Source organism: Dromiciops gliroides, chromosome 3, assembly GCF_019393635.1.
Source record: "Dromiciops gliroides isolate mDroGli1 chromosome 3, mDroGli1.pri, whole genome shotgun sequence".
Taxonomy (NCBI): Eukaryota; Metazoa; Chordata; class Mammalia; order Microbiotheria; family Microbiotheriidae; genus Dromiciops; species Dromiciops gliroides.
The window spans coordinates 510943365-510957768 of NC_057863.1; the positions used below are offsets into that span (position 1 = coordinate 510943365).

At 36.8% G+C, this 14404-nt stretch overlaps 1 protein-coding gene across 1 annotated transcript in view; it reads left to right on the top strand.

The window, feature by feature from the left end:
* Positions 1-14404, top strand: part of DEUP1 (deuterosome assembly protein 1) — a 145062-nt gene that overhangs the window by 88034 nt on the left and 42624 nt on the right. The window contains exons 8-10 of the mRNA XM_043996434.1: positions 3944-4089; positions 8903-9008; positions 13468-13665. Coding sequence (XP_043852369.1) covers positions 3944-4089; positions 8903-9008; positions 13468-13665 — 450 coding nt within the window. The remainder of the gene's footprint in view (positions 1-3943; positions 4090-8902; positions 9009-13467; positions 13666-14404) is intronic.

The following is a 14404-nucleotide window of genomic DNA, read 5'->3' on the forward strand; positions in this document are numbered from 1 at the left end:
GATGAATGACTCAGATATAGTTCTAGAAGAGTAGGAAAGGATGGGTAAAAGGATAGGTGAGTATAGTAACATTTTATATTGAGAAGATATATTTATATGAAGAAATTCAAAAACTAACACAAGGAAGCATAATGAAGAACAGGTGGGTGAAAATAACAGGAGACCAAACAGAAGTGATTCTGCCAGAGTATATATAAAGCATCTGGACAGAAAGAGAAAATAGATGAGTTTAGGAACTAATCCTATCAAATGCAGGAAATACTCATTAAGTGCCTACTATGTACAAGGCATTGCACTAGGTGCTGGAACTAAAAAAAAGCAAAATGAAAAGCAGCCCCTGTCCCTAAGGAGTTTGCATTCTACTGAATCACAAACGAGCTTACAAGTTCTGGTTGTGATATGGTGGTGATAATGGAGGGCATGATATGATGATGATAGGCAACTTCAGTTATTCAGACATCTGTTGGAGATCACTCTGCCTAAAGTAGAGCAGCTAGAATTACTTGACTAACATTATCTCGTTCATAGCTTCCTTTCCCCATTCCTCATATAAATGAGATAATGAGGAGAACTTCATCAAAATGATGGGACCTGTTGAAGAAAGTGATCACTACCCTTTTAGGGTTTGTGATAAAAGAAATGAAACCACCCTGTACACAAGGCCTTCATGTGGGTCTCTAACGTTTTTGGCCAAGGTCACTTCATCTAGGTCTCTAATGCTTCTTGGCCATCAGCTTGCCTTTCTGTCAATGAGTCAATCATTCATCCCTCACTTTCACTATGTTACCAGTCATATTACTACACCATAAAATCACATCAGCTTTCTTAATTGCTATGTCACAATTAATTCATCCCCAGGTCTTTTTTTCATACAAGTTATTATTTAGCCTTAATCTTCTTCTCTGTATTTCTTTTAATCCCTGTCTAAAACTTTACAAATACCCCTTTTAGAATGCTTCTAACTAGATTTGCCTTATCAGTCTAACCTCTTTAGATCTTTTTGGATCCCAGTTCGCCAGTTACCTTTTGGGAATTTCAAATCAGATGTCCTGAAGCCATCTCAAAGTCAGCACATCTCAAAAAAGAACTCATTTTTCTACCAGATCCAGCCTTCTTTCAAACTTGTCTGTTTCTGTCTAAGGCACTACCATTCTTTTGGTGTTCCAGGTTCATAACTCATCATCATCCTTAATTCCTCAGTGACCTCAACCTGCCTTTTTAACTCGTTGCTTTATCTTGCCATTTCAATAACTAAGGGACCTCATATCTGAGAACTTCTCTCTACTCACAGAGGCAATTGCTTTAGTTCCAGCCTCCATTATCTCTTGCCTAGATGATTACAGTGGCTTCCTATTTGCTCTTCTCAGCTCAAGACTTTTCCTAATCTAGCCCCAATCCACTGATGCCAAAGTTATTTTCTCTAAGCACAGATCTGACCATGTCAAATTCCTCTAGGCAATCAACTTCAGTGGCTTCCTAGTGCCTCTAGATGAAGTAGAAATTGTTCTGATTAGTTTTTCAAGCCCCTCACAATCTGGTCTATAAATATTAATTGTCTTCAGATGCTTTTTGATTGAGCCAGACCAGCTTGCTCTCTCTTCCTTAAAAGTGTCACTCCCTTTCCCATTTCTGTACCTTTGCACATGAATGAATTCCTTCCTCACCTTGGCCTCACAAAATCCTCTTCCTTAAAGATGCAGTTAAAGGATCATCTTCTGCATGAGACCAAACTGCTAAGTGTCTTCCTCTCTAACTACTTTTATTTAGGTTCTTTATGTCCTTTAAAACACACACACACACACACGTATGTTGTATCCTGTATTAGAAATCCAAGCTCCTTGAGTGAAGGAATTGCGTCATTCTTTGTATTCCCAGGCCCTAGTACAGTGCCTGGAACATAGCAGGTGCTTAAAAATTCTTATTGATCAATTGATAGATATTACAAGTATTATCGCCAGTTGACAGATGAGGAAACTCAGGCTCTGAGAAGAGACTTGCTCCTAGTCACACGCTATTTGGGTCTGGTCATTCAAACAATTCTAAATCCACCTAACCATATTGCCATCCCAAATCTTCCCTATCCTGTCTAAAAGGTTGTAAGAAATGTTACTAAATGCCTTGCTGAAACCCAGGTCTATATTATGTCTCTCACATTTTCCTCATCTACCAGTCGAGTAACCCCAAAAGAAAAAGAAAATGAGCTAAGTTTGGCATGACGTGTTTTTGATGGATTCACAATGACACTTATTAACAACTTCCCCTTCTACTTCAGTTCAATCTGATTCACCAAATAAATATTAAGTCTTTCTCACAGGAGACCATTAAGTGATCGGCAGATGTCTATCATAGTATATTTTTTGTGGGGCAATAAGGGTTAAGTGACTTGCCCAGGGTCACACAGCTAATGTCAAGTGTCTGAGGCTGGATTTGAACTCAGGTCCTCCTGAATCCAGGGCCAGTGCTTTATCCACTGTACCACCTAGCTGCCCCTATCATAGTGTTTCTTTAAAAGATTTCTTTATTAACAGAGAGATCTTAATCTCCCTTGTTTACCTTTTTTGGTCATATATATGTACTAAGAATGGGCTGAATGATTTTGTCCCAAATGTTATTATTAAACTAGAAGTTCAAAGACCTGTTTTTCAGAACCTCTTCTGCCATTAAGCTGATGTGTGACTCAGGGAAAATAATGTAAATGTGCTGAACCTCGATTTCATCATCCTTAAAATGGAGGTCTTCGTTCCCCAATCACTAAATGGTCAAAGGATATGAGCAGGCAGTTTTCAGACAAAGAAATCAAAGCTATCAATAATCATATGAAAAAATGCTCTAGATCATTATTGATCAGAGAAATGTAAATTAAAACAACTACAAGGTATCACCTCACACCTATCAGAGTGGCAAATACAATAAAAAAGGAAAATATTGGATATTGTAGGGGATGTGTGAAAGCTGGGACACTAATCCACTGTTGGTAGAAGTGTGAACCGATCTAACCATTCTGGAGAGCAATTTAGAACTATGCCCAAAGGGCTACAGAACTTTACATACCCTTTGATCCAGCAATACCACTGCTAGGTTTCTCTCCAATGACATCCCCCAAAAGAGAAAAAGACCTATTTGTACAAAAATATTTATAGCAGCTCTTTTTGTGTTGGCTAAGAATTGGAAAATCAAAGGAATGTCTATGAGTTGAGGAATGACTAAGCAATCTGTGGTGTATGATGGTGATGGAATATTATTGTGCTAGAAGAAATAACAAACAGGACAATTTCAGAAAGGCCTAGAAAGACTTGTATGAACTGATGTCTAGTGAAGTGAGCAGAAACAGGAGAATGTTGTTCACAGTGACAGCAGTACTATTTGATGAGGAACTGTGAATGACTTTATTCTCAGCAAAACAGTGATCCAAGACAATCCCAAAGGACTAAGGATGAAGCATACTATCCACCTCCCAAAAAAAGAAAAAAACCAGATATTGACTGAACACAGACTGAAGCGTGCTATTTTTCACTTTCATTTTTTTCTTTTATTCAAATTTTCTTATACAAAATGACTAATATGGTAATGGTTTACATAATTGCACATGTATAACCTATATCTGGTTGCTAACCACCTCAGGGAGGTGGGAGGGGAGGGAGGGAAGGAAATATAAAATTCGGAACTCAAAACTTTAAATAAAAAATTTTTTTTTAATGGAGGTATTGGCCTACAAGATCCTTAGGGTTCCTTCTCACTCTAAAGTTCTGTGATTTTTATGACTTATGACTTAGAGCTTTAGTGATACAGAATGCTATAAACTTTGATTCTTATTTAACAAAAATGTTTAACATTAGTTAATGTTTTAAAAGACTGCTTTATAAAATATAAAATTGTTTTAATGTATTCCATGAGATCATGAAATCTTAATATTACCATTAAATAATTTTGATTTTCTATTTAGACCATGGAAGCAGGACTCTCAGAGGTGAAAAATGAATTACAGTCACGTGATGATCTCTTGAGAGTTATAGAAATGGAACGACTACAGTTACATAGAGAATTGTTGAAAATAGGAGAGTACCAAAATTTTCAAGAGAATCAAAAAAGGTATGTTCTTTAAATTCAACATTTGCTTTTAGAGGGAATCATTAAACTCATATTATTTACATGTTTCTTTGGGATTTATTTGATGCAAGAATAACAAATATGTATCTTAAATTTATATGCTTACAGATAATACCAAATGGTCAGATTTTTAAAAAATATATTTAACAGCTGGTTATTTAATCATCAGTCTTATTAAACATATTAAAAATGTTAGATTTAGCCACTATATATTAGAATAATTTGTGGATACACATTGTGAATACATAATATAGAATAGTTTGTGGCTACACATTTCCCTTCATATGTAGTGTGTTGTTTAAAATGTAAATTGTGGGTTCTAATCTGCCCCCCCCCCAAGTCTTGAGGGGAAGCTGGCTAAAATCACTGATAAATTCAGCAAGAGTTTAGGCTTTTAAGGATTTATTAAAGAGTAAAAACAACACATGGGATCCTGTAACACCAGAAAAGTCTATCTGCTCTCTATCTACTTTCCTCTCTTTCTCTGTCCACCTTTTCCCTGTCTCCCACCAAGCTGAAGTCCCGAATGAAAAGAGGCACTCTTTTTCTCTGTCTCTGCCGCCATGTGCCAGTTCCTGAACTAAAGGAATGATCTTCCGCTACTTCTCCCAGAAGCTCTCTGTGAAACAGGAAGCAGGGCCATACACACACACACACACACACACACACACACACACACACACCTCCAAGCTAATTGGCTGGTAGCTTTGATTGGCATGACTACAGGCGGTTCTGTAGACTTAATTTCCAGTTGCCATGTCACATGCTTTCTCCTCAGGGCGGAGCTCTGATTCTCACAATAGAAGTTATCTCAAAGTCTTTTTTCTTTGGAATTTCATGGAACTTGTAGTATAAACATTTTTACTTTGTATGCAAGTTGATTAAATGGTAGCAATTTTTAAAAGATTTTATTCCTGCTTCCCTGTAACTAACAGTTTTTTCATTTCACAAATACCATTTTGATTTTAGCTTCCATACCCATCACCTTGCTATATCACTGAAAGCTCATTAGGACAGATTTCTTTTTCCTATTTAGAATCATAAAATTATGTGGGTATTCAGGTAACTACAAAGGAATTTGGACAACTAAAGATCATAAAATGCTTATACTTGTGAATAACTAAACAACTTAACTGCATGATTTTAACATTTCTCTGAAATCTTGGTTCTCATTAATGCCTTTCCTCAGATTGAAAAAGCTACATCAAAGCTAGACTTTTAAGAATCTAACAGTTACATGGTAAAGTGGTATTTTTACTGAAAGTTCAACATTATTTTATAGAGGTAGTAATTATAATATACATACCATGAGAAGGATAGTAAAGGTCAACCTTACTTAAGGCTTTGAAACATGGACCTACTGATAAACTGCAGCTCCTTGGACAAACCCTGTGCCATCCTCAGTATTAAATGGCAAGACAGGATCTGTAAAAATAATGTTCCAGAATAATAATCTATAGTACAGAAGAAATGCCATTCAGTCTTTGCAATGTTATAAAATAGTAGTTCATCAGGCAATCAACATTTATTTAGTAACCTATATAAAGAACATGATCTACCCAATCCAGTATTATCTATAACCATGGTATCAGATATATTTTTAAGAGGAAAATGACATTGACTTCAAAATGTTAGTGACATATCCCATATATCACTAATTTCCCTTTAAAACTACACTTTATATTCACCATTCATGAAAGAACTTAAGGACATATTTGTATTTTCAGCTTATTAAAACTCTGAAGGTTATTTGCTTTTACTATTTAAAATGAACTCTTTGAGGGGCAGCTAGATGGCACAGTGGATAGAGCACCGGCCCTGGAGTCAGGAGTACCTGAGTTCAGATCTGGCCTCAGACACTTAACACTTACTAGCTGTGTGACCCTGGGCAAGTCACTTAATCCCTATTGCCTCACTAAAACAAACAAACAAATAAATAAATAAAATGAGCTCTTTGTATAAAATGGTATGTGTAGTGGGGCAACTATATGGCACAATGGATAGAGCACTGGCCCTGGAGTCAGGGGGACCTGAGTTCAAATCTGGCCTCAGACACTTAACACTTATTGTCTGTGTGACAGTCAAGTCACTTAACCCCAATTGCCTCACCAAAAAAAAATTTTTTAATGGTATGTGTTTCATTTAAATGTGCTTAGCATAGGGCCTAGTTATATAGTAGGTGCTTAATAAATGCTTGTTGATTGATCAGTAAGACTGGGTTTCAAAGTTTTGTTCTATTTGTGTGGCCTTTTGGGCCTCAGTTTTCTCTCTTTCTTTTTTAAATATATTTTTGTTTAATTAAATATCTCTCAATGACATTTAAATTTTTTTAACATTTTTTTTCTTAAATTTTGAGTTCCAAATTATGTCCCTTTTTTCTTGCCTGTCCCTTACCCCTTGAGAAGGCAAACAACATGATATTGATTATACATGTAAAGTCATGCAAAATATATTTCTCTATTAGCCATATTGCAAAAACAAAAAACTCCAAGGAAACTAAAGTTTAAAAACTATTCATCAGTTCTTTCTCTCTGAAGGTGGATAGCATTTTTCATCATGGGTACTCTGGAATTGTCTTGAATCAGAGTAGCTAAGTCTTTCACAGTTGATCATTGTTATTACTGTTGTTTGTCCTTCATTCTTGAAGAGGACCATGACATTGGGGTGATGTCATGACTTGCACTGAATTGGATTTAGGTGAGAGAGGGCTGTGCAAGGTCACCAACCCCACTCTCCCCTCCAAAGCCATCTGGGTCCAGTGGTAGGATATATATCAGGATGATTGAAGATGATCATTGTTATAATATTGTTGTTACCGTGTACAATGTTCTCCTGATTCTCATTTCATTTTGCATCAGTTCATATAAGACTTCCCAGGTTTTTCTGAAACCATCCTGCTCATCATTTCTTATGGCAGAATTTTATTCCATCACAATCATATACCACAACTTGTTCAGCCATTCCGCAATTGATGGGCATCCCCTCAATAGCCAATCTTTGCCACAACAAAAAGAGCTACTATAATTATTTTTGTACACATAGGTCCATTTCCCTTTCCTTCAATTTCTTTGGGATATAAATATAGTAGTGGTATTACTGGGTCAAATGGCATGCACAGTTTTATAGCCTTTTGGGCATGGTTCCAAATTGTTCTCCAGAATGACTAGACCAGTTCACAACTCCATCAACAGTGAATTAGTTAGTGTCCCTATTTTCCCACATCCCTTCCAGCATTTGTCATTTTCCATTTCTGTCATGTTAGCCAATCTCATGTGAGGTGGTATCTCAGAATTGTTTTAATTTTCATTTCTCTAAACAATAGTGATTTAGAGCAATTTTTCATGTGACTATTGATATCTTTGATTTCTTCTTCTGAAAACTACCTGTTCATATTTGTTGACCATTTATCAATTGGGAAATGGCTCTTATTTTAATAAATTTGGCTCAATTCCCTACATATTTGAGGAATAAGGCCTTTATCATTGAAACTTACTGTATATTTTTTTTCAGTTTCCTGCTTTCCTCCTAATTTTTAGCTGCATTCATTTTGTTTGTACAAAACTTTTTTTGATTTCATGTACTCAAAGCCATATGTTTTACTTCCCATGCTCCTCTCTATCTCTTATTTCCATAAACTCTTCTCTCAATATAACTAACAGGTAAACTTTTCCAATATTCAGCTAGTTTATTTATTATATCACCCTTTATGTCTAAATCATCTGTCCATTTTTACTTTATCTTGATATATGATGAGATGTTGGTCTATACCTAGTTTCTGCCATACTGTTTTCTAATTGTTACAGGTAAGTTCTTGCCCCAAAAACTTGGGTCTTTGGGTTCGTCAAATGCTAGATATTATGGTTATTTACCTACTGTATGTTATGTATCCAATCTATTCCATTGATCTTCCACTCTGTTTCTTAGCCAGTACCAAATTTTTTTGATAATTTTTATTATTCAGTCATTTTTCAGTCATGTTCAACACTTTGTGACCCATTTGGGGTTTTCTTTGCAAACATATAAGAGGTTTGCTATTCCCTTCTCCAGCTCATTTTATAGATAAGGAAACTGAGGCAAACAAGGTCAAATGACTTGTCCAGGGTCACACAGCTAGCAAATGTCCAAGGTAGAATTTGTACTCATGAATATGAGGCCAGGCACTCTATCTACTGTGGCATTTTGACCACAAGTCACTTAACCCTGTTTGCCTCAGTTTCCTCATCAGTAAAATGAGCTGGGGAAGGAAATGACAAACCGTTCCAGTATCTTTGCCAAGAAAACTCCAAAAGGGGATCACAAAGAGTCAGACATGATTGAATAATAACAAAATTTGAGAATTACCAGATGTTATTACCTGATGATGATTACTAGATGTAATCTAGTTTGAAATCTGGTGATGCTCAGCTGGGCCTCAGTGTTCAGCATTTGAAGGGGTTGAATTTGATGCTCTCTAAGGTCTCAGGACCCTATGATCCTATGTATACTTCATTGGGATGAGAGATGTGAACAAGTGAAATGCCTCATTGACTATAAATCCTGATCATCTTCATAAAAACACTGCATATATCTAAAAAATTTACTGTTGGATGAGGTTTGAATGTTCTAGAACTTAAATTTCAATCATGTAAACATTTCCTAAGAACTACTGAGTTTACCCTACAACATACAGTTACTAAATGCTTCAATGCTTCAGCGGGTTGTGACTTCCTTGATGTGGGCTGCAATGAAGCAAATATAATAGTGACAGTATATCAAGTTGCTTCACTTTTATTCATTCTTTGATTTTAATTTGAAGGCTTGAGCCATCCTATTCACATATCCTCAAAGAACCAGAAAGAAAAAAGAAAGAGCTATTCTCCCTGATACCTGACCAGGCAAATCAGGAAAAGGAATTGAATAAGGTATGAAAAATAATTAGCTGAATTTGTGAAGGTAGGTCAAGATGTCTGTCTGTCTCTCTGTCTCTCTCTCTCTCTCTGAATGAAAAAAAGAAGCTTATTTTACTCCTTCCTTTACTTTTCAATATTTCCCCAAATTGTAGCCTGTGGAGCATCTGGTTCTGACGTTGCTTTGTATGTCTCTTTCATATATGCAGAAAAGTAACATAGCACATCTTTAGCAACCCATCCCTGAGCTCTAGAGGGACGTCCATAGTCCCCTGCATAACCCACGGGATGTGGACATAAAATATTCACCGAGAGGTGATGTGCTTCCATTCAAGGGGAAGAGACATACTCTATTACCCTTCTGGTAATTATTAACTTTCTTTCTAGCCTTGTAGTACACTGCTCCTAGGCCTGTACCCAGCCAAACTGTCCCTCTCTCTGTTTCTCACCCAGAACCCAGGCTCCATTTCCTTTCTCGGTGTACTCCCCATGCCTAGAAGGCACTCCCTCCACACCTTTGCCTCAGAACTGCTCTCCTCAGGAATACATATAGCATAAGCCTCACCTCCTACTTGAAAGCCTTTCAGGATCCTCTCAGTGGCTAAGGCCCTTCCTCCCCAACTACCTTGTATGTATTAGATTTATGGGTTGTTGTTTTTTTATATTTGTACTTATGCATATTGGCTCGCCATTACTTTCCCCTGTCAATTCAGAAGGCTTCAGAATTTCTTCTCCTGAAGAGTAGGGATTGTCTCCTTCTTTGAACTTGTATTCCCAGTGCCTAGTAGCATGCTTGACACATAGTAGGCTCTTGATAAATGCTCGATTGATAGCTTGATTACTTGTTTGATTCAACAGGGATGGGCTCCTCTCCATGGTTTTACAAAAGCCTAATCTCTGACCTTAGGTATGAAGATTCAGGCATGACTTTTGATTTCAAATGGCATTGTTAAAAACTTAACTGAAAAACTATAGCACAGCTTTGATTAAGCATTAATATCCCAACTGGGCCTCGACTGAGGTCTCCATCTTAGGTCTCCTCAGTGATTTCTTGAAGGCTATACTGTTGAAGAACACGGGGGTTTTTGTTCTATTATATTTTAATTTATTTTCCCCAACTCTATGTAAAAACAATTTTGACATTCTTTTTTTTCAAATTTTGAGTTCCAAATTCTAGGTTATACATATATAGTCATGGAGAACATTTCCATGTAAGTCTCACTGTGAAAGAAAATGCACAGAAAAAAAACACTAGCAAAATAAAGAAAAAGTATGCTTCAATCTGGAGCACATGTCCTACTATACTTTGGCCATGAGCTTGGTAGATGGTGTGTCTGTTATCAGAGAACCAGCCTCCCCAGAGGCAGAGATGCACATCATTAGGGTGGCTGCAGGATGATGGCTTTTCTGGCCACTGTGTAATTTAAATTTCTAAATGTAGTTTCTAATCCGTCCCCCCAGTTTTGGGGAAAAACTGACTAAAATCACTGATAAACAAGTTTAGGTTTTTATGGGTTTATTGAAAGATAGTAAAAGAAAAAGAAAGCTTGAGAACAGAATTCCTACAACCTGGCAATCCTATCTTTCCTCAACTCCTCTGTGTAGTCCTCTGCCGCCACCACAATGTCAGGAACCAAAAGAGACAGAGCTCCCTGCGCAGGCTCTCCTTCCTCCTTCCTGTCCCCTCCCAGAAATGAGAGGTTCTTCAAGCTGGTTGGTTTACTGGGCCAGAAGTTCAAAGTTTTTTAGTTTCTGAGAACCATGCTTTCTTAAGTACTCTCAAGTACCAGCCAGATGTGCTTAGAATCTAGTCAACTACCAATCCAGTCAAATCAGCCAGTAATCCACTCAGGTGGGCTCCTGAGTATCTGCCAAATCTCATCTATCACATTCCATTATCTTGACACCAAAATGCCTCTTAAAGAGTACTGGAGACAGTATTGGAGAGGGCTTGCACTCTGTGTTGTGAGACCTTCCAAGTCATACAACATCACTCATCTGAAAAGTGACAGTCTGGGACCAACCTCCTAATCCTATGGTTTAAGTCCCCATTGCATCCCATGGTAGAAAAACTGCTGAATATTAATACTAAGCTATTGGTGGGGAATCTTTGAAGAGTTATGACAGAAGACATGCTACAAGATTGGAGGCAGGCAAATTGCCCTCATTCAAACTATAGGGCTATGGGCTTGACTTGACAGACTCTCCACTTGCTTGATTTGATTTGATGTTTTTGGGCATGGGTTTACCTGGATGGTTTCTGGTATTCCCTAATAATCTAAGATCCTATGATTCTCTGATCTCCTAAATGGTATCTTCTTTTGGCAAAAGTCATTGTTAGTGATATACCACTACCCATTTCCATCAATCATATATCTCTTCATTGCCCCTTGGGTCACATACAGTTTGTTTGGGGGGTTTGGGGGAAGGCAATTAGGGTTAAGTGACTTGACCAGAGTCATACAGCTAGTAGGTGTCAAGTGTCTGAGGCCAGATTTGAACTCAGTTCCTCCTGAATCCAGGGTCAATAATCTACCCACCATTGCAACACCTAGCTGCCCCACATACAGTTTTGATTCCTTAAAAAGTTAAATGTTGGGGCAGCTAGGTGGTGCAGTGTATAGAGCACTGGCCCTGGATTCAGGAGGACCTGAGTTCAAATCCAGCCTCAGACACTTGACACTTACTAGCTATGTGACCCTGGGCAAGTCACTTAACCCCAACTGCCTCACCAAAAAAAATAAAAGTTAAATGTCAACAAATTTACAGATATTTTAAAATGTGGCAGAATTAAATTTTAAAAAAATAAATACTGCTGGCATACCATAAAATGTCATATGGTAAAAATGAACTAAGCAGATTTGGGTATGGTTAACCTGATTCTTCCATAGAATTAAGTAGGAAAATATAACTTGGAATAATGTAAGATTCTGCTGATATGAGACTATTTGTTATTGAGACAAAGATTATGAGGTTCAAATCCCTTTATAGTCTTAGAGAATACTAAATAATGCAGTGGCAGGCAGGAAAGGTAACAGATGAATTATATAAAAATAGCTCTATCTTCCATGAAGTAACAGTAGTGAATTTGTATTCTCTCACAGCTAAACCAATAAAAAGCTTTCTATGTTGGGTTTTATTTCTAATATCAATTCTCAGAATACAATGGCTGTAAGTGATTTCATTCTGAAATAAGCATTTTCAATGGGGTCTAAAGTCATTTGGAGCTCAAGTATATTCATCTTATTTAGCAAGTAATTGTGCAATAGAGGAGGTTACTTCAAGATCTCTGTGGGATGAGAATAATATAAGTAACATGGTACTTTTTATAATAGTGCATTCCATTTTATAGCTTAAACATTTAATTTTAAAAAACAAATGCACTAAGGTAAACTCAATAAAATTTAATATTTTTACTAGTGAGGTAGACAGTAAAAATTAGTGCTCTACCTTCTCCACTGTTCCTTTTTACATCTTGGATGAACATAAGATAAACATAAGAAAAAAGAGAAATGCCCATGGGAGAGCTTTTTTTTTTTCTTTTTCTTATGCTGGGTCTTACTGATTGTTTTCTCATGTATATTATCTACTGGGAAGAGGTGTCATTGCTTTTCATAATCCCAAAGAGAATAATGAAGCTTAATTGATTGATTTTTTTCTAGTTTCCTCACCTTTATCACTTAGCTTCTTTTTATAGAACTTCTCCCCTCATAAAAGTGAGATAATATTTTTAAAGCACTTAACACAGTGCCTGGCACTACAAGCTTAATAAATGCTTATTTTTCTCTCTCCTTCTCCTCCCCCTTTGGGAAATAAAAATCCCTCTCTTAGCCTCTTCACTCTCTCCCTTACTCTCTCTGTAGTTGGGATTTTCTGAGGTTGGACTACTTAGAGACAAAAGTCATGTTGGTCCAGTGATTTGCAAAACCATAGCATTGGTGAATCTCTAGAAAAGAAAACAAATGAAGGGCAGCTAGGTGGCGCAGTGGATAGAGCACCGGCCCTGGAGTCAGGAGGACCTGAGTTCAAATTTGACCTCAGACACTTAACACTTACTAGTTGTGTGACCCTGAGCAAGTCACTTAACCCCAATTGCCTCACTAAAAAAAAAAAAATGAAAAGAAAACAAATGGACAAGGGCTGGACTGCAGGGACCCCCAGGCCATGTATTCAAAGAGTCTGGATATAAGATACGTAGGCTAAATGGGGGAAGGGATTATTAGGGTCAGGAGGAAAGTTAGTTTAGAATGAAAAATCGATGTGCAAGGAATCAACAACTAGATAATTGGGAGTTGAATGTAATATAGCTGACAAATTGCTCTTTAAATGAAGGTAATTCTTTTAAATTAAGTTTACACTTTGTTTAATATATCCTTCAGTCTAGTTTATTAGAATGTGAACATGAAAATCAGTGTAATGCACTTCCTCACAAGCACAGCACATTGTATTCTTTTCTTGAACACATCTGCTGTAGATAAGAAACAACCTTTATCAGGAAGAACAGTCCCCCAGCTCTGAGCAGGAAAGAATGAGGACGGAAATCTCTGACCTGACAGAAGAGCTTCATCAGAAGGAGATCACTATAGCAACTGTCATGAAGAAAGCGGCTCTTCTGGAGAGACAGTTAAAAATGGAGTTGGAGATAAAAGAGAAAATGTTAGCAAAACAACAGGTATGCAAAATGGTAGGGTGTCTCTAGGTCATTCTCCTCCATCATAAATATTAGAATTTGTTATTAACGAATAAAGACACTTAATTTTGCACCATTAATTCTAATAAGTGCCACTACCATATGAAAGCTTTGTGAAATAATACCAGATGCAGACAGAAAAGATCTTGGAACATAAAAGACACAAAGTACCAGTACAAGACAATTGAATTAAATCCACTAATATGAAGCACTTTCTGATAATCAGTCCTTTGTTTATCTCCTGTAGCTAACCGTGTTTCAAAGATGTGCTGAGTTTGATTTCTCTATCCACTTTTTTATTAAAACTTATAACTTTTAAAATAATCCAATTAATCATTAGATTTTTCTTAGGTTATTTTTCTTCCTTGCTCCTGCTCCCACACTCCTTTAGAGTGTGGTGGGGTTTTTGTTTGTTTGGGTTTTTTTTGTTCTACTTTGCTAAAAATATTTTAAATGTGAAAATTAGTTAAGATTTATTCAATACCCAATGGGTAGATAACACGATGCTCAAGGAAACCAGACAACTTTAAAATTCCACTATTAATATTCCATAATTAATTATTAATATTACAGTAAATAACTACCAAATGTTATTTACTCATATTGAAATCCTTTCAATCCCTTATCCATCTTTCATTTTGGAGGTACATAATGAAAGCTCAGCTTTTTCTACTTGTTTCCCCAAATTCAGCAGCTTAAGGATCACCCTACCATAACTGTC